Source organism: Rhinolophus sinicus, chromosome 2 (assembly GCF_057876585.1).
Source record: "Rhinolophus sinicus isolate RSI-liver-muscle chromosome 2, RSI-T2T, whole genome shotgun sequence".
NCBI lineage: Eukaryota > Metazoa > Chordata > Mammalia > Chiroptera > Rhinolophidae > Rhinolophus > Rhinolophus sinicus.
The window spans coordinates 17,592,939-17,612,156 of record NC_142502.1 but is presented as its reverse complement, the minus strand read 5'-3'; the positions used below and the strand labels follow the sequence as shown (position 1 = coordinate 17,612,156).

The 19,218-nt window shown below is 42.5% G+C and overlaps 1 protein-coding gene across 6 annotated transcripts in view; it reads left to right on the top strand.

Annotated features, from left to right (window-relative positions):
* Positions 1 to 18,474, top strand: part of GRM1 (glutamate metabotropic receptor 1) — a 336,860-nt gene extending 318,386 nt beyond the window's left edge. For 3 of the 6 annotated variants that reach the window (XM_019744493.3, XM_019744494.3, XM_074333687.2), the window contains exon 9: positions 14,799 to 18,474. In XM_019744493.3, coding sequence (XP_019600052.3) covers positions 14,799 to 15,723 — 925 coding nt within the window. In that variant the 3' untranslated portion in view covers positions 15,724 to 18,474. Of the gene's footprint in view, positions 1 to 6,514; positions 6,600 to 14,798 lie in introns of all 6 variants that reach the window. The other 3 variants (XM_019744498.3, XM_019744496.3, XM_019744495.3) reach the window with 3 other exon arrangements.
* Positions 18,475 to 19,218: the final 744 nt, after the last annotated feature.

Genomic DNA, 19,218 nt, shown 5'->3' with positions numbered 1-19,218 from the left:
AGGGAGTAGGAAGGCAGGAGAGATCCCTGAGGCTGGAGGGATAAAACAAAAGACCTGAGAGGTGTTAACACATGTCCAGCTTCTCTCTCAAAACAATTGCTGATGTCTGCAGTTGGATGGGTCACAAAAGTTAAAAGATACGCCAAACACCTCTGACATACAGAGTCAATTTTCACAGTCTTTCAATGTTGGAGAGACAGACCTACCTGTCTGTGGAGAGAATTAGAAAACACTTTAAGCAATCACATGAGGCTAGATTGACAAAATTGGAGACTCAGAGGCACTCTAACAAGTGGTCAACATTCCCCGTCAAGACATTTGCCTAATTCTAAAGTTGTGTGTGGCAGGCAGTCAAAAATTGAAACTGAACATCCTTGCAAATTAGGACAAAATCTCCCATACTCTCTTATTGCTGAGAAGATGGAGGCCCATGGGGAGGGGAGGACTAGTGCACAGTCAGATGCTCTGTTAAAAGTCCTAAAGGGATATGCCCTATAGTAGACTGATTCCTATCCCAATTGCAAAAGAATTTTGACTCCACTCAGTTGCTGATTGGGTTAAGGTGATCTGTCCCCTGCTACTTAGCAGAGAAAGTGGTGAAGCGACTCTGGCTGAGATGACACCATCTAGAGCCTCTACAGAATCTCATTTTGTATATACATGCATACATACAATGTCTTATCTGATATAAAACGTGCTTAGGCATGTAAGAGTTAGCACCATGTAACCAAAAATCCAAGGAAAATAATTAGACAGTAGAGACAGGTTGACATGTTGATCACTGTTGGAGAATACTGGAAAACCAAATCATTTTTCAGAATATTGGTAAACAAAAGGAAAAAGCATCCATTTAGCTTGCGTTTTTCTGGTTGAATTCTACCTCAGGAGATTCAGACAGCTGATGGGGAAAAGTTCTTTCAAAAAGAGATCTATGTAGTTAATAAATACAGAACGGATGATAGAATTATCCTATCGCCATTTTGTACTTTTGTAATAAAATGATTGGTCTGCGTAATAATCATCAATGACTGCTAAACCCATCAGATGAAACACTGATGGGGAGTTTTATAATGTGTACATCAGGCCGAGAACCCCTAATCCCACTGTTCAATTTTAATGTGATTAATAACCAATTTATGTGCTTCCTGGTCTCTTATAATAAGAAGTAAACACCACCACCTACCATATAAACTATTTTCCTCCCAAATCATCTTGAATCTGGCCAAGCCATCAGATCTAATGATCAATTCTTAGGAAATATAGGTGACAGAAAAATATGTTAAATGACTCCACAGGGACTCAATCCGTAAAATCCATAGTCTGAGAAATAACCAATGTTTCTTCAACAAATACATAGCAAGCAAAAAAGAGAAGGAAATATCTATAGATGTAAAAAAAAAAAAACTTAAGAAATTCAACAAAAGCAAAGTGCATGTCTTATTTGGATGTTGATTTAAACATCAAAATATACAAATATATGAGACAATGAGGGAAATTCAAATACTGACTGGATCTTTGGTTATATTAAGGAATTACTATTAAAATATTAAGAATTTTAAACATAGAGCAGTATTTTTCACCTACATGGAAAAACTGCATTGTGTGTGTTCCTAAAGAGCTTTAATGGACTGTGAGAGATGTGCATGTGTTGAAAGGAAGAGTGGACGACATTACCTTTTAGAGAGGGGCCTACACAGTCAGACTTCCATTCTTTACTTTGATGAAAGAATGCTGAGAAAGAAATACTTAAGTTCAGATAATAGAAAAAAATACATTTAGCTTCTAAAAGCAGTCAGAGCTACAAATTATCCTATTTATCTGTAACAAAAAAATAGAAACATACTCAGCTAAAATGGTCTTGAGTGGTTGCTGTCATTCTTTCTGATTACTTTGGACAGCTGCCACATTATTATATCCTTGGTGAGCTGACCATCTGAGATTGTATAGACCATTTTATCTTGGCTAAAAGTAGATTCACCTCCAAACCTATCACAGACACGCAACTTTAGACACAGACAGCTAATCGGACTGTGTAACTGGCCTTAACCTGCTCCAGATATGTCCATCCATTCGATGTCATTAACATTGCTTGGAAAAAAAAAAAAGAATTCAGCTTATTTTCTACTAGAAGGTGGCTAAAGGAAGGTGGCTAAAATCCATAAGTGAAGTAAAGTTTGACATATTGTCATCTAAATACACTCAGAGATTTAAAACATCTGGGTCTTTTGTTTCTGCTTTTGTTTCTCCATCCTTCAGAGGAAAGGTATCAATAGTGATGGCTTAAGCTGGGATAGCATTTTGCTATTTGGAAGCATTTTTACATGTACTATTTCAACAATCCTTTACGGGTGAAAGAAAGTGAGTCAGAAAAGGGAATAGACACAATTGGAGAGTGCCTGGTGTCCTGAGTCCGACTCAGCGATCTTATAGCTGCGCTATAACAAGTAAAACTTGTCTGTAACATCTCTCGTTAATATAAAGAATAAGTTCTAGCATAGAAATTTATGTATGGATGAACTGCTGTAAAGAAAATAACATTTTTTTTAAAAAAAGGTCATATTGGACTAAGTAGACCAAAAGAGAGGTAGTCTCTTACACACCAAAAAGGATTATTATGACAATGTGAATAGATGGGAAAAGGTATGCACAATCAATGAGTTTATAACAAGTAGTGACTCTTTATGAAAAGGAAGGAGGGAAGGAAGGAAGGAAGGAAGGAAGGAAGGAAGGAAGGAAGGAAGGAAGGAAGGAAGGAAGGAAGGAAGGAAAGAAGAGGGGAGGGAGGGGAGAGAGAGAAGGGGAGAGAGAGAGAGAGAGAGAGAGAGAGAGAGAGAGAGAGAGAGGAGACAGAACAAACTTTGCATTTTCAGAAGAAATTGAAGAGGAATCTTTCTAACTAAAACGTCTGGGGTTTCTTTAAATCCATAGTTTCTGCCAAAATAATCAAGCACAGATTTGGGACTTATATTTGACAAGTCCCCATATGCTACATTTTTCCCTCCAAGCTTTTACTCTGGCTCATGTAATCTGTGGTTAGTTGAATATGTGGTTGTACAGTTGCTAAAAATACTCTGAAGTCAAGCTCCTTCTCCCAGTTTCTACCATGTTTCCCTGAAAATAAACCCTAGCCGGACCATCAGCTCTAATGCATCTTTTAGAGCAAAAATTAATATAAGACTGGATCTTATTTTACTATAATATAAGACCGGGTCTAACATAATAAAACATAATATAAGACTGGGTCTTATATTAATTTTTGCTCCAAAAGACACATTAGAGCTGATCGTCCGGCTAGGTCTTACTTTCGGGGAAACACCGTAGGCAGTTGGCCACTCGGGCATCAGATTTGCAAGGCTTGACCTGTAACCTTTCATAAGCCACTCCTTTCTTAGAAGCAGTGTCTGCATGCTTAGATCATTTACATTTCACATCAACACAAAGTGAAAGTCAGAAACTAAAGACAGGGCACCATGAAGGAGGTGCTGTAATTGTTTTCAACTATTTCAGTGAATAGTTAATTAAGGTGGCTTTGGGATTGCTTGGAGTTACTCGGCGAAGTCTGGCTGGCAATATGGTTGAAATGCCCAAAGGAACCACAGAACTGCTACTCACGCAGGAGTAATTCCAGGTCAGCACCAGAGGCCACGCAGCTTCCTGTGCCATGGCTGGGAGACGCAGCAGTGCTGATCTGCCCAGAAACGCCACACTCTGCACCTATGCTAATGTCAGCACTTCAGGTCCCTGAGCTGCCAGGATGCTTCTGCGTTGTTATCCATCATCATACATCCCAGCACTCAGGACCAACTATGTCATTTGCACAGCAGTGCAAAACGAAAACATAGGGCCCTGGTTCAAAATGCAGAGGGGAAAGCGTTAAAAGTATTAAAACATAAAGCTTTTTCCTTTCTTCTGTGGTCTCTCTCTTGACCTGTCATGGTGTTTGTTACTTGCCATGTAATGTCGTGTTCCCTCGCCGGAACACTCTCGGGGTAAAGGCCGACCCTCTCGGGAGCTGCGACTCCATGCTTGTGCAACTCGCACGCAGGCTGCCAGGTTGCCCTTCAGCCAGTCACGCGGCAGAGGCCACAGGGAACTGGAACTAGGCCTCTCCCTTTCCCATGTGCCTCTTGCTTCAGCCCGTGGTAGACGGGAGACCCCCAAGGGTATAGCAACAGCAGCGTGAGGAGCCCTGAATATGCGCATAGAGGACGGGTGAGAGGTTCGCCCCTGCTGTGTTGCCTGCCTAAAGCACCGTGGCCCTGCCAGTGCAGGAAGGACATGACCACGGCCCTGGGCTGCGTGCATCCGGATGCTACAGGACACGTGCACCTGACCTGGCCCTGATCTTCCCCCAGCGGTGCACAGAGACCCCTGCCAGCAGCGGAAAGTAGCACTGGTCCTGGGGCAGGAGACGGTGGTGGGAGGCTGGCTGGGCTGAATCAGTTCCTGGGGGCAGCGGAGCAAGAAACCCAATGTCTGCTTAGCGGAGTCAGGGAGGCAGGCTGTGCTTGAGCCCAGGCTCCAAGTCCCAGGTGCGCGCTCCATTTCCCCTTCCAACATCATTTACAAAACACAAGATAAGAGAGAAAATTATGACGAATTTCAAGAGGATGTCTGTGGAGCACTAAACCCCAAGCAGTGGGCCATTCTGATCAGGGTTTGGGTGGCTGCATTTGTCACAGAGCCAAGAAGCCAGCCCTGCCCAGGCCTGGACCAGGCCACATACAGACCTCATCTAAAGGTAGAATTAGAGGAATCAAGCGATGCAGGCAGTTTAACAAGGCAAAGCCTTGAGTGTCTTCTCTGCCTCTTTCTCGACAAATGAAGTTGTTTTAATATTATTTTCCAGGGTAAATGCTCTTTCTTACTTATCATTTCATCGACATATTCAAACATCACACTTTTATTCCTGGTCATCTACTTGCTAATGTTTTTGTTGTTTTCATGACCTTTGTAATTTTAGGTGGGCATACTGAATGCCAGAGACATATTATTTTCGCAACTTCAATAGCAAACATTATCTCTTTGTCTAATTACCATAAAAAGTGGATGATTGCAGGAATTATGAAATTACACCAAGGTGTCTCAGGTTCTTATCTCTGGGTGAGGATTTCAAATTATTCTGGGAAGATCATGTATTTTGAAATGGTTTCTTGAATGACCCACACTGGAAATACACATATGAATCAATTTTATTTTTCTCTCTTTGTCTTCAACTATGGTCCGGAAAATCTTTTTTACCCGCCTTCTACATTCAGATCAGATTACTTGCTTTTAGGTATTAAAAAGCTTTTCCAGTGTGTTCTTGTTTCAAACAGCAAAGTCACATCTCTGCTTCCCAGCACGTGTCAGGCCACATTCTGAAAGATTTCGAATGGAAAGAGGTGTGGTTTGCAGATCTCTGCCTCCTCCCTGTTCTAAGTTTTCCCTCCTCTGTCTGCTTTGATGGGAAAAAAGAAACAGCAGAGCTGGCAACGGTCTTGACTTGGCTGGAGCTGTTGTGGCCAATGATTAACACTGGATCATTGTCACTAGGACCTTGGGGTAGGTGGCCCAACGCTGATTCATTTGTGGATTTTTAGGAAGCCCTAGAAGGGACTTCATCACTGCAGAGTTCCTGAATATGGGAGATTCTCCCCAATTCAACCAACCTCATCCCTACCACCCACAGCACCGGCTGACGGTTCGTTCATCGTTAGCATTTTGTTCCTGAAATTCTTTTCTATGACTGGCAGCCCTCTTAGGTGGAGTGACAAGAAGATGGCTTTATACCACCACCTTCTAAAGTGCTATGTAACTCATGGGAAACCCACTATGCTCACTCCAACAAGAGGCCAACTGTCCGTGGCTGCCCCTTTAGCCTCATCACGTCCAGTCAGTGCTGCTCGCCCTTTGCCAGGCCACCCCATATGCTGTATAAGGAGACATCCAACCGAGGAAGGAGGTGACATCCTCCCCTTGTTGCAGATTCCTTCACTCTCTTGCCACAGCCCTCCTCTCCGCCATTAGACACATTCCATCTTGTAAAGGCCAGGAGATAAATGTGATTGTATATAAAGTGACAGCAATGTTTTCACGATAACTCAATATGGAGGAAAATTAGCAGTCGCAGGGGGAGAGATAAATCCATGCACACACCCTTTCGGACAGGTGGTGAGTGGAAGTAGAATCCACTGCCATTGAGAATAAAGGGGGATGTCGAGAGTGGAAGGAAAGAGCCTATTTGGGACATACACAAACAACAGAATAACATCTCCCACTTGGAAAGACATAGTCCCACGTGGTAAAAGAATGCACTCCACTGATGTGGCTTTTAGAAATGAGCCTCGCGGTAGGAAACAGCCAATGGTAAAAAAGTTACAGGACACGGAGGTGGAGATGACGTGGAGAAAGGCTCAGGAGCCAGGCCAGGCCCTGCCCCAGGCCCAGGCACCGCCTGAGTGGTGTAGTCACCTGAACTGTGCACGTGTATGACCACTCACTCACTGGGTGTCTTTTTCTTTTCAATCTTCAGGAAGAGGCAGCCAGAATTCTCGCCCACCAGCCAGTGTCCGTCGGCACATGTGCAGCTTTGAAAACCCCCACACTGCAGTGAATGTGTAAGAGAAGCTGCATGGAAAATAGAGTGGTTTGCCCCTTGCTTTCTCTCTCCTGGGTTTTTCTACTTTCTAACATGGAAACAGATATGGTGCATGCCATCAAGAATGAGGAACCATTTCCGTGCCATGGTTTGCACGACTACCTTAATTTGATTGTCCATCATTCTTAAAAGGACACTGTCAAGGTATTAGTCTTTTTGCTATTTTTTTTTTTTTTTTAAGTTTCGATATGAGATGCAACACTTTTTTTGCCATCCTGGAGATTCACTTTTGTTTGTGACTCCCACTCACAAGCTCGAAAGTGAATTTCCCCCCTTCAAAAATTGTCAGCTTCTCCTTGGCAAACAGAGCTCTTTTTTTTTTATTATTTTTTTCTTTTTTTTTTCCTTTGCCTTTTTGCTGTTGCACAAATGTTTGAAATGATCCTGTCTGCATTAAAGTAAAAGCCGTAACTTGAACTTATGGAAGAGTTCCATAACGTCAGTTTGAGAAGGTGGGCACCCAAGGAGCCTCTGCTGGGTGCCTCCCACGCTCTGGGAAGCACAAAAACAAAAGCTTTGTGAGCCCCACACCCAGTGACTTTTACAAAAAGGCAAGTAGCTGTTTTTCCCAAATTCTGAGTGCTTTTATCAGATTTTCCCTGTCTGATAAAAACGGTGCATGTTTGGTCCAATTTTTGACCTTTAGATCTTGACAGTGTCTCTTTAAGTTAACAAAAGAACATAGGCCATGTTCAATTCATCGTGCACGGAGTCTGTGGTCATTTTCAGCTGTTCCTTTACAGCCCTTCAAACTCCTGGGAGAGTCAAAGGTACACATTCCTGCAGCAGGAGGGAGCCCACTGAGCAGGTGTCTGTGGCTTGTATTGCTCTTCAGATGAGAAGAGCCCCATTTGTTCAAATGTTTGCTCCTGAACCTGGCCGTGGAGGCTGGTGAATGCGGCCATAGTGTCTTTTCTCTTCCCTCAGTGGAGTGCATTGGGAAGTCTGTGTTCTCATAATCCCTTAAAAAGCCCAAATTAGAGTAAGTGTGATCTCAACCATATTACACTGACTCTTAGAGGGGAAAATATGGTAGCCGTGCCAGTGTGTTTCAGGTGGTGGTTGGGCGGCTCCTGCACAGCTAGATCAGGGTCACTCTAGCCACCTTGGAGGCTTCCTCTGTAATTCTCCCAAGCCACAAGGCACTGAGTGTTTCTTGCACCATGGGCTGAGTCTGAACAAGGACACAGCAAGGAGATCCTGATTATGACAGCTGCTGGCTGCCTGTCAAAAGGGATTGACGAGAAGAGTAAATGTGCTTGTTCTGTCCTGACAGCAGGGCCAGAGAGAGCAGAGTCACCTAACATTTCATGACGGAAAGGTGAGTCTGAAAAACACACAGCAGAGGCTGGAAGTGGGTCTATCCTTGGTAGCTGACCAAAAGGAACGCAACAGTCAGCAAAACTCATAGGTGGGTTGTTACGAACTTTCGAAGCAGGATCTAGTCAAGCTTGCTTTCTGGAGACTATAAAAGATAAGGAAGAGACTGGTAGCTTTGAAGATATGCCGCAGAGACTAAGACTGGCTATTTTAAGTCTTGGGTATTCCTGCAAAGAAAAAGAAAGAAAAAGGAAAATATGTTATTTTGGTGACCTTCAGTTCCCACAGCTTTTGTGGACAAGGAAGGCAAAGGGACTAGTGATGGAAATGAAGCTGCCTGCTGGACCATCATGATCCTGCCTCTGACAAATAAACCCAGCAGAGCAACGGAACTGCCCTGTATTTCTCGGGAAAACTGTGGGGACTCCAGGTAGAACTTAAGAGCATCAAATGACTTGTAACTAAAATTATAGGTCTGGTAGCACGGAGCGTAAAAGTAATGATAACACTTGATGTGACGTTTCTTCAAAAGGAACATAACCTAGGCTCATCTATAGTTCCTGAAGGAATATAATTAGACTTGGTATAACTAATGAAAACAATGCTCCTGTATCAATATTATGTCTTAAATAAACCTTGGCATGAGAATTTCTTTCTTCAGCCAGTAATCATGATTACCTTGAACCAAAGGTTGTTTAAAATGTGCTTAGGGAAACTTTAGTAATCAGAATTCTGCTCTTTAGTTCAAAATAGGTGTGTCAATTTTCTTAAGACAGTAGACCTTATGTCCAGACAAAGTTTATGGGGCCTTCCTTGCTTTACTGACTTTGATGAGGTAATTTCATGTGTGTTGTCTTTTATGCTGCATCATATAGCTTTTGGATATAGAGTGTGATTGATCTAACGATTCTTAAAATAGGACTGTATATTTAGACTTTATAATGTTGTAAATTTCAGCAAGTCAAGTGGTTCTCTGACTAGCTTACGATGAGGTTAAAATCAAAGAGGAGAGGGATAAAATTCACAGTACTATTTAAGATTTAATATCAGCAGAAACTCTAAGTTCTCATGGAATCAGAAAGCATTTGTCTTCAATAACACATTCAGAGATTCTGTACCTTACAACTCGTGGTGAGTCAAAAGGTGAGAAATTTTAATTATGTTCAAAGAGGCTCCCAGAGAACACACACTGAATATGCAGGTTTTTCTGGAAAGTTTTCAAGAAGTGAAGTGGAATCAGTGGAAGTCGTCTGCATTCAAGACTATCTTGGGGTTGCCTGGGAAAATGGGAGTCTGACTCAAGTGGTTTCCAATAGTTCCTGTGCCTGAGACTCTGCAAGATTCACTCCTCAAACTGCATTCTGGTCCCAGCTCGCTGAAGCAGAGAGAGGTGAGACAATTGGACAGTGCATTTTTTGGCATTCCTTCTGGAGTGTCTCCCTGGAGGCAGCATGGCCCTTTCTTTGAAAGGCCTGGTGACCCAGCTGTAACTGCCGGGCCACACTGTGGCTTTGGTCTGTGTTCTTGGCGAGCCATTCTCTCCATGCTGTGACTCAATGGCATTTCCTGTTTCCATTTTCATTTTCAGAGGAAACAAATGCTAACCTCCTCCGGTTCCAAGGAGTGAGTCTTCCCTCCTTGTGTGAAGGTCTTGCCTTATCTGTGGGCTCTCTGGATGCCATCGTTCTGTCTGTTGTGAAGCTATTAAGCCTAGTGGCAAAGACTTGATTTGGACATAAGGGAGACAGGTGTTGTGTAAGCTTCCCCTTCAGGCAGCTGGTACAGGATGCTTTCCTCCTGATCGCAAACACCCACCCACCGTTATTCCCATTTTAGACTTCTCTGGAGCACAGAGCAGTGTACTCTGCAGATGTAACTAGTACTTCCCGAAACAAATAAAACAGGATCACTCTGAATGCCAATGATACACTAATCTGTTTACACCACCCACTTCCAACTATTCTCTAAAGTGCTGTAAATATTGTGTTTTCTGTTTGGGGGGATTGTGATACTTATCTAATGAAAGAAAATCCAAAGCAAAGTCCCAAGCCTGTTGTATCTGAAATTGCAACCCCAGGCTTGCTTGGCTCTGTGCAGGGCTCTCCTCGCCCTCCAGCCTAACAGGGCTTTCCTCTAATAAGTTCAATATCAAGAAACATATTTAGTCACCCAAGGTAGTTATCTCGATTGCTACTGCATTTGATCTTCAAATATGAGATTGGTTGAGGCCTGATATCTGTCCTTTGAAGTTAGAGCAAGAAGAACGGGCTGCTCTGTGACAATTGTGTGGTATTCCTAGCCCAGGTGGCTTTTCCTAAGATTAGAAAACCGAGTAAAATTAAATAATGAAAAGAAAGAGCTGGTGGCTGAAGCATAAGGTACTAAAGTTAAGTGGGATTAAACAAAAGTCTTATTTAATAGCAGTATTTCATTTTTATACTGCATTTATTCCTTTTTGCTGCTCCATATTGTGTACATTTTTCTCTTCTTAATATCACAACAATGGGTTTCCAACTTTTTCAAATGGGATAATCCCTTTTCACACCAAATACATTATTAAACCTTTACCTGAATCTATGATAGTAATTATATTTTTGTCAGTGGCCACTTGATCACTACACACAAAAAAAGTTTCTCAGAATTTAGTTACACTTCTATCTAGCAGCACAGTCTATCATAAAAGTATTTGCATGAGTTTAAAGAGAACAATGCCCAATTTGCAAATTGATTCAGTATAAAAACAATGTAATGAACACACCCATTGCCGGGCCATTCAAGCTGTCTATGGACCACAGCTTAGAAATAACTGCAGTTTCTGTGAGATAATACACCTCCTCCACTATCTCTGGATTTTAGGAAGTAGTTTATTTTGTCCTTGGGGAAAAGAAAAAAAAGGTTAATCTAATTTTCTTAATCTGATAAATGCCCTAGGGCAGTAAAGCTGTTTCCTAATTAAACAGTACTGTCCAGCAATTGTAGAGTGAGACTCTGAGGGGAAAGAAAGCTGCTAGTTTTGATGGACAGGGTGAAAATCTCCCACCACAAAAATAAAAGTGACATTGAATTAAAACAGAACTAAACTGTGATTATACCTGCCTACAAAGTGATTGATAATATCTTTAACCCATGGAAATGCATAATTTAAAAAGAGGCGCATGCAGAACTCCTGGGCAATGAAGAAAACAACCCATGTGAGTGAGTGAGTATAGTAAGTCTCAGGAATGCAATGATGCCTTTTTTGCTAATATATGTGGAGAGAGGACCAGTGTTTCATTGGGATATGTAAGCTTGCTGGTTGAAAGAGGGGCAGACTGGGGCTATTTATTTATTTATTCATTCCCTCCCTCAGGGCCCTTATGTTATTTTACAAGTTTACCTTTTTTTTTTTATTCCCATTCCCCCTTCCCCCACCCCTTTAGCAACCATCACTTTGTTCTCTATATCTGTGTGTCTGTTTCTACTTTGTTTTGTTTATGCATTTGTTTTGTGTTTTTAGACTCCTCATATAAGTGATGTCATACGATGTTTGTCTTTTTCTGTCTGACTTGCTTCACTTAGCAAAATACACTCTAGGTCCATCCATGCTATTGCAAATGGCAAGATTTCCTTCTTTTTCATTGCTGAATAGTATTCCATTATTTAAATATATCACATCTTCTTTATCTATTTGTCTTTTGATAGACATCTAGGTTGTTGCCATATCTTGGCTATTACTAGTCATGCTGGAATGAACATAGGTGTGCATATATCTTTTTGAATTCGTGTTTTTTATTTTCAAGGCAATTGTTTTCTAAAACACACATACAAACATACACACACACACACACAACAAGTTAATGAAGACACAAGACAGCCTTTTAGTTTAAGGATTTTCTTTCTTTTTTTTTTTTTTCAAAGTTTTGATTTTATTTTAAGTGTGTTTTTCCAGGACCAATCAGCTCCAAGTCAAGTAGTTGTTTCAATCTAGTTGTGGAGGGCGCAGCTCACAGTGGCCCATGTGGGGATCGAACCAGCAACCTTGTTATTAAAAGCACTGTGCTCTAACCAATCAAGCTAACTGGCCACCCCCAGTTTAAGGATTTTCTTAATGAGCATTCAGAGACAGGCATTTGGAGAAGGGAAAGGTGTTTCCATTGCCCTTGAAAGGGGATGCCTGTCCATGAGGTTAGGTGGATCACTAAAGCAGAGTTAAGCAAGGCAAGAGGCAAATAAGCAGTTGTGTCTTTTCTGGAAGAGGCATATTGAATATATGAAGAGAGAAACAGTGGGAGTGGAGTGGGGAATTGAGGAAATTGACAAAGATGAAAGTAGGAGGTGAGCTTACCTAGAATTTCAAACTCAGAGGTGGAGCTGTGCGTTCTGGTCTTGCCTTTGGCTGGCTGCGTGGCTGCCTGTTTTTGCCAGAAACACTACCATCACATTCTTCAGTTTGCTCAACTCAGAAGAGAGTCAGATATTCTAACAAGATAGTGTGGAAGCTGATGAGTCAGTTATTCCACATTTACAAACACTTACACACTCTTAGGGAATATATGAAGCATATATGTAAAAGAAATATTAATGCTTATATAGTAGTTTGAAGATGAGATTTTTCTTAGACAATTAAAAATACAGATGGATTGTCAGATATATGGAGGAACTACATTTTTCCCAAATAAAGAGAACAAAATTTAGCTGTTATATCTACCTTAGAACATTTATATCCAGTTTCTATAAGAATCTGTACTTATTGGGCTCACGTCACTCTTCAAGTTTATAAAATATGAAATGTCAAAACATTACTCTCATCATAAATGTGACACTCACATATAATTCTTGAAGTATTCATTCTTGTATTTTCAAAATGATTAAACAAATGATTATATTAACTATTAATAATTTCCAACATTTTCCCAAAGAAAACAGTATGATACAAAACAGTCTAGTTTATACATTCACCTAAGAAAAGATGTTCCTTTTCCTTATTTCTTTTAATGTCACACATGTGTTATAATTGTGTTACTTTCTCTGTTGTTTTCATGGATACAGCAGAAAAGCAAACTCCTAAAAAAACAGAAGAAAAAAATTCCTGATTTAAGTATTACAGCTGTTGTTATAATATTAACAGTGTGCTATGGTAAGGTACCACCATCTGCTAAAAGTTATACAGAAAATAAGCTAAGGGTCCAAATGTAAGACCAGCATTATTACAACATACAGAATAGAATTTGTAGTATGTGCACACAGTACGTCTCATTTCTTCTTCTTTTGTTCTGTTTGGCTGGTTTTACGAGGGCCCCATGAAGATAAAAATGGGTAAGGTTGGAGGGTTCCTGGTGCCTTAGAATCTTTCTCACCAAGGTTCATTGAGAAGAAGCCCAGGGAGGGGTTCTTTCTTTCTGTAAATTCTGCTTTGTCTGAATCTTCATATTGTCTCATTCGCATCAAACTCTAGCCAGACGACTAAAGCAGGATCTGGTCATCTGTATGTACCTGGGCTTCGTAATTCTGTCTCTTTTCAAACATACCTAGTTGAAAGTTCCCAATGTAGGGCAGGTTTGGTGGCTCAGGTGGTTGGAGCGCCCAACTCCTAACACCTGAGGTGGCCTGTTAGATTCCCACATGGACCAGTGAGCTGCGCCCTCTACAGCTAAGATTGTGAACAACAGCTCTCCCTGGAGCTGGGCTGCCATGATTAGCTGGAGGTTGGCGTGAGCTGCCTTGGGCTACCATGTGCCGCCATGAGCATCCGGTGGCCAGTGAGAGTGGTCGGCAGCCTTCTGTGGGCTGGCTGCTGTATGCTGCCGTGGGTTGGAGGACTGGCCACCGACTGCTTCAGCTGGGGGGAGCGCAAGGCTCATAATACCAGCATGTGCCAGGGAGCTGTGTCCTACACAACTAGACTGAGAAACAACGGAGTTGAACCGGAGTGGGAGGGGGGCAGAAAAAGGGGGAAAGAAAAAAAAAGTTCCCAATGTGCAAATCCCAAACCAGCTGCTATGAATCAAGGCCCCTGTGTGAATTCTGATCTATCACCGCATCAGGAACAATGCTTTGAAATACAAAGAAAAGCAAAAATTATGGAACATTTGAATGGAACATGGATCTGGGTTTTTCTGTCAGCTGTTTTTTGTTTCTGCCATGTGTGTGACTATGCTGCTCTGGTAATCGGAAAATACCTGGGGATCAGAATGGGCAACTGAGTGCATGGATTTATAACCCAGTAGAACAAGGAGAGAAGCTTTACATGTGAGTTTTAATTTTCTCCAGGGACTAAGAACAAAGGAAGGCAAGAACTATGGTCATTACGTTCTGTGATTCATGTGTAACTAACATTTTATTTTTAATTTGTTTCCTCCATCACTTTTGGAATTTTTCAAAAGCTTGCACTGAGCAACGACTTTATCATTGCCTTAGAATGTGTGTGTGTGTGTGTGTGTGTGTGTGTGAGAGAGAGAGAGAGAGAGAGAGAGAGAGAGAGAGAGAGAGACAGAGACAGAGAGAGAGACAGAGAGAGAGAGATTGTGTAATAAATTTGTGAAATTTTAAACCTAAATGCAAGTAGCTGCTTCTACAACAGGCTGGCTTTTCTCCCCTACAACTTTTCTCTGGGTCAAAATTTCCCACCTTCTCTTAGGGTGGAAGGAATCACTGGCTGCAGTTTCAGAGGCAACCTGTGGTCACGGCAGCTTTTGGCCTGAAATCTGTAACAAGGACAGGTTGGGGTGCGGAGAACAGGTATACAGTGGAGGGGCAAGTCAAATTGCATAGAGCTGGGCTTGCAAAATGATGTATATGTATATTTTATCTTGTGTGCATGATATATCTGCAAATAAACCCATCTCTATTTTATTCATAGTTCTAATGGCAAGTCTGTGTCATGGTCTGAACCAGGTGGAAGACAGGTGCCCAAGGGACAGCACATGTGGCACCGCCTCTCTGTGCACGTGAAGACCAATGAGACGGCCTGCAACCAAACAGCCGTCATCAAGCCCCTCACTAAAAGTTACCAAGGCTCCGGCAAGAGCCTGACCTTTTCAGATACCAGCACCAAGACCCTTTACAACGTGGAAGAGGAGGAAGCCCAGCGGGTCGGCTTCAGCCCGCCCAGCAGTCCTTCCATGGTGGTGCACCGACGTGTGCCAACCGCGGTGAGCACCCCGCCTCTGCTGCGCCCCCTGAGCGCAGAGGAGACCCCCCTCTTCCTGGCCGACCCGGCCATCCCCAAGGGCTTGTCTCCTCCACTGCAGCAGCCGCAGCATCAGCAACCGCACCCGCAGAAATCCTTGATGGACCAGCTACAGGGAGTGGTCAACAATTTCAGCACCGGGATCCCCGATTACAACTCGGTGCTCCCAGTCCCGGGGGGTCCAGGGAACGGGGTGCGGTCCCTGTACCCGCCCCTGGCGCCCCCGCAGCACCTGCAAATGCTCCCGCTGCAGCTGAGCACCTTGGGGGAGGAGCGCGCCTCCCCCGCCGCAGAGGACGAGGACGAGGACGACAGCGAGAGGTTTAAGCTCCTCCAGGAGTACCTGTCTGAGCGAGAAGGGAACACGGAGGAAGACGAACTGGAGGAGGAAGAGGAGGACCTGCAGGCGGCCAGCAAACCCACCCCCGAGGATTCGCCAGCCCTGACGCCTCCGTCGCCTTTCCGCGACTCGGTGGCCTCGGGCAGCTCGGTGCCCAGCTCCCCGGTGTCCGAGTCCTTGCTCTGCAGCCCTCCCAACGCGACCTACGCCTCCGTCATTCTGAGGGACTATAAGCAAAGCTCTTCCACCCTGTAGGGAGGAGGTGTCCACATGGAAACGCGAGAGCATTCAGGGAGCACAGCGCATCCGCGGAGGTGCAGAAAGTTGCGGGAGAAGCCTGGGCGTGGAGGGCGACGTCCGCGGGGGAGACAACGCTGCTGCGGCCTTAGGTGCCGCCCTCGGCGAGCGAAACGCGATCTAGGCCAGGACTCCGACTCTTGCATTATTCAAAAGCCTTCTCTGGGAAGAAAGGGAATTCTGACAAAGCACAATCCCGTACAGTGTGTAACTCTTACCACAAAAGTAAATCAATAAAATAAACCCGACAAAGCTCATCTCCTCTTTTGGACAATTCTGCGTAGATACATGTGCCCACACACACTTGGCCAGTTTGAAAAGGGGCAGCACGTGAGGACCAGCCAGTTGAAGCATGAGCTCACCTCATGGTATTGGTGGCACTCCTGGTGAGCGTGGTGGAGCCAGACAGAGCAGGTGGCTGACGGAGGGGCAGGCATGGGATCACCCAGAGAACAGATGATGGGTCAGCAGCTCGTTTTTCAGGAGCCCATCTTCCTTCTGGGCTCACAGATTGCGGGTCTTCGGGAGACCCAGGAACTGGCCCAGTTAGGGGCCTCTTTTCACTTCCTGCACCCCATCCAGTGATGGCCGTAGTGTCACACTTGGAGAAAGGTGCATGGACAGCCTGCTGCTCTGTGCGGTCCCTCTATTTAGGAAGACAGAAAAGAGCAAAATCATCACCAAAAAGTGCTTCATCAGGAGTGCTGAGGGAGCATGGGATGAGGAGCAGGACAATACATAAGCACGGGGCTTGGAGCAAAACCAGTCACGCAGTCAGCTTCCCATCTTTCATCCTCGTTTATCGATGATTTTGGGAAACGGCCAGAACACGAGATTGTTTTAAGAGTAGCTGAAGACCTTTTTCGATTAACTTGTGTTTGTGCCAAGGGGGGCTCTCCCTCACCCTTCAGTTAAAGAGAACAAACCATGTGGCAAAATTGTTACCTTCCATTTATTGTAGCAAATAATACTTACCAGTTGAACTTCTAAGATGCCCTATGTGTATTTGGTGCCAATGTTTCTCCTACGTGCGACAGAAACAAACCCATCTTTGAATTTAATGGTGTACTCATAGCAACTATTATTGGCAAATTAAATGTTTAATGACAAATAATTCTTTCCTATTGTCACAGAGGTTCTTGTAACTAGCAAGTGAATGCATTCTTGTGTCCTGGTATACACGTGATAACAAAATTTGTGCAATGTAGTGTCAATCTAACTGCAACTAGATTGAGCTTCCGATATAATATAGATATTTGTACGTTCCAATAATGTTTTATATACCATTGTCACCAATATCTACAGGAGCTCTTTGAAGGTCGGAGTGCTGTGGTACAATGTTTTTCATATGCTGCTCAGATAGTTCTTCCTCTTTGAAAAGGGAACTTATTTTTCAGATATTTTATGATGTGAAGATACGTTATTGATACAGTGGTTTGAAAATTGTTTTATTGAAAGTTCACAAAAACTGTGGGTAACAATAAAAAGGTATGTTTTTATAAACTTGTGTACATTATTATTAAAACATTAGATTGAATGACAGTATTTAGACGATGTCAGGTTACTTTAGACTTTTTTTTTTAAGATTTTCCACAGCTACTTGAGCTCTATATGCTTAAAGCATATACTAACTTCTAAGAGTGCTCATAGTTTCTCAAATTATTTATTCATCACTTTTTGTTTCTTTTTTTAAAATTTTATTTCCATGTATCTTTATTCCTATATTTTCATTGTCATAACTTTTCTTTATATTTATTTTGTTTGCTGGGTGCAATATCCATGTATGTGCAATTCAGTTGTTACATTTTTGCCTTCCCTTTTTTATCCCCAATAAGAGAGCTTTTTTTTGCTGTTTTGATTTCTTCTATTATTTGTAGAATGAATCTTACCCCCTTAAGTATCTTTGTTTATGCCTTATGTTCAGGCATATTTTAATATGCTTTCTTCATGTTGAAGCTGCTGATTTCTCAGCCAAAAATCATCTTACAATCTTTAAATACCCACTGCCTCATTTGTTCTGAATTTAACATCAACTCCCATGTTTGAGACTCACGTTTCTCCTGCCTTCTCATATTCTAACGCCAAGTTTAGTCAGTTCATACCAAGAATGGACTGACTTTCCTTTAAAAAATTATTTTCTAACACCTTTGGTAGAAAGACCTCATGACTGAAATGTGAATTTCAGTTCCATATTTTCATGGTAATGAGGCAGAATAAAGAAAATGGATGGCTGCAATGCTTAATAGGTGGTCTACTAATTGGCAAACTAGCAAGGGAAAGCATGTTTTTTTCTCTTAATGCCAGTAACGTATGTCCTTTTTATCACAAGACTCGTGCATTCAGATTTTTTGAAAGTAAGAATCGATCAGGAAACCTACTACTGTTCAGATAACATGTTGGTTTGTTCTGAGGTTTTTGAGACATTTGATGAATACATTCAACACTGGTCACATTATTACTCTGAATGCCTCCTATTATCCTGATTAAAAGTTTTCTTGAATACAATAGAGTATTAGCTCTTATATCATAATTGTTCAAAATTGGAAACGGACACATACATACCCTATACCCAAAGGGCAGAAACTCTTATTCCTCAATGTATTTGCTTATACAAGTTGTTTAGCTTCTTGTAAAGGTGTTTCGTTTGGCTTGTTACCGCCTTTTGTCAAATAACCTTGACAATGCTGTATAATAAATATTTTCTATTTATTCATTGTGTATGTTCCTTCTCTATAGTTTGTAAGACTTAACAGCAATGCAAATAGACAGGTAGAAGAAAGAATCTGATGGTTTGATTTTGCTCAGAACCTGTCTTCTCAGTGAAAGTTGGAGAGCATCGCACAACATCTACAGACCAGATAGATGACAGAGGACAGTTTGAGTACGAGGAAGGTGGTAACTTAAGCTTTAATAGTTTCAAATGAAATCCAAAATGTAAAATTTCAATGCCATGGCAAACACTGTCATTCATCTTTTTCATAAAATGTGTGAGGTTTGGCGAACTGCTGGATCTTCAGCAGAGCTCTAGAGGCATCTAAACTCCCATCTTTGTTTCATTTGCACCCTACAAGGCTTTTCTCTCCTTGGTGTTCACACTCTAGGAAGACCTGGTTATTTACCTGGTTGATATTGCCTTGCTCACCCCAAGTTCTATTCCCCTGTGTTTAAGTGGAGAGCTCACTGGTCCCCCAAACAAGGGAGCCTCTGTTAGCCACATCTTCTGCCACAAGAGGCCTGCATGGTAAGGCATCTACCAAGTGTCACTCAAAAAGAGAACATGGTGGAAAAAGGGCCAAACCCATGAGAACGGGATGTATTTAGATGGTAGGAGGAAGCGCTTTATAAGAAGACTGATATTGAAGAAATTACCAGAGTCAGGGTTCTGAGACACTGGGGTGTTCTTCATTGTGCCCAGAAAATAGAATGAGAGATTATAAAAACGGGAGCTTGGTG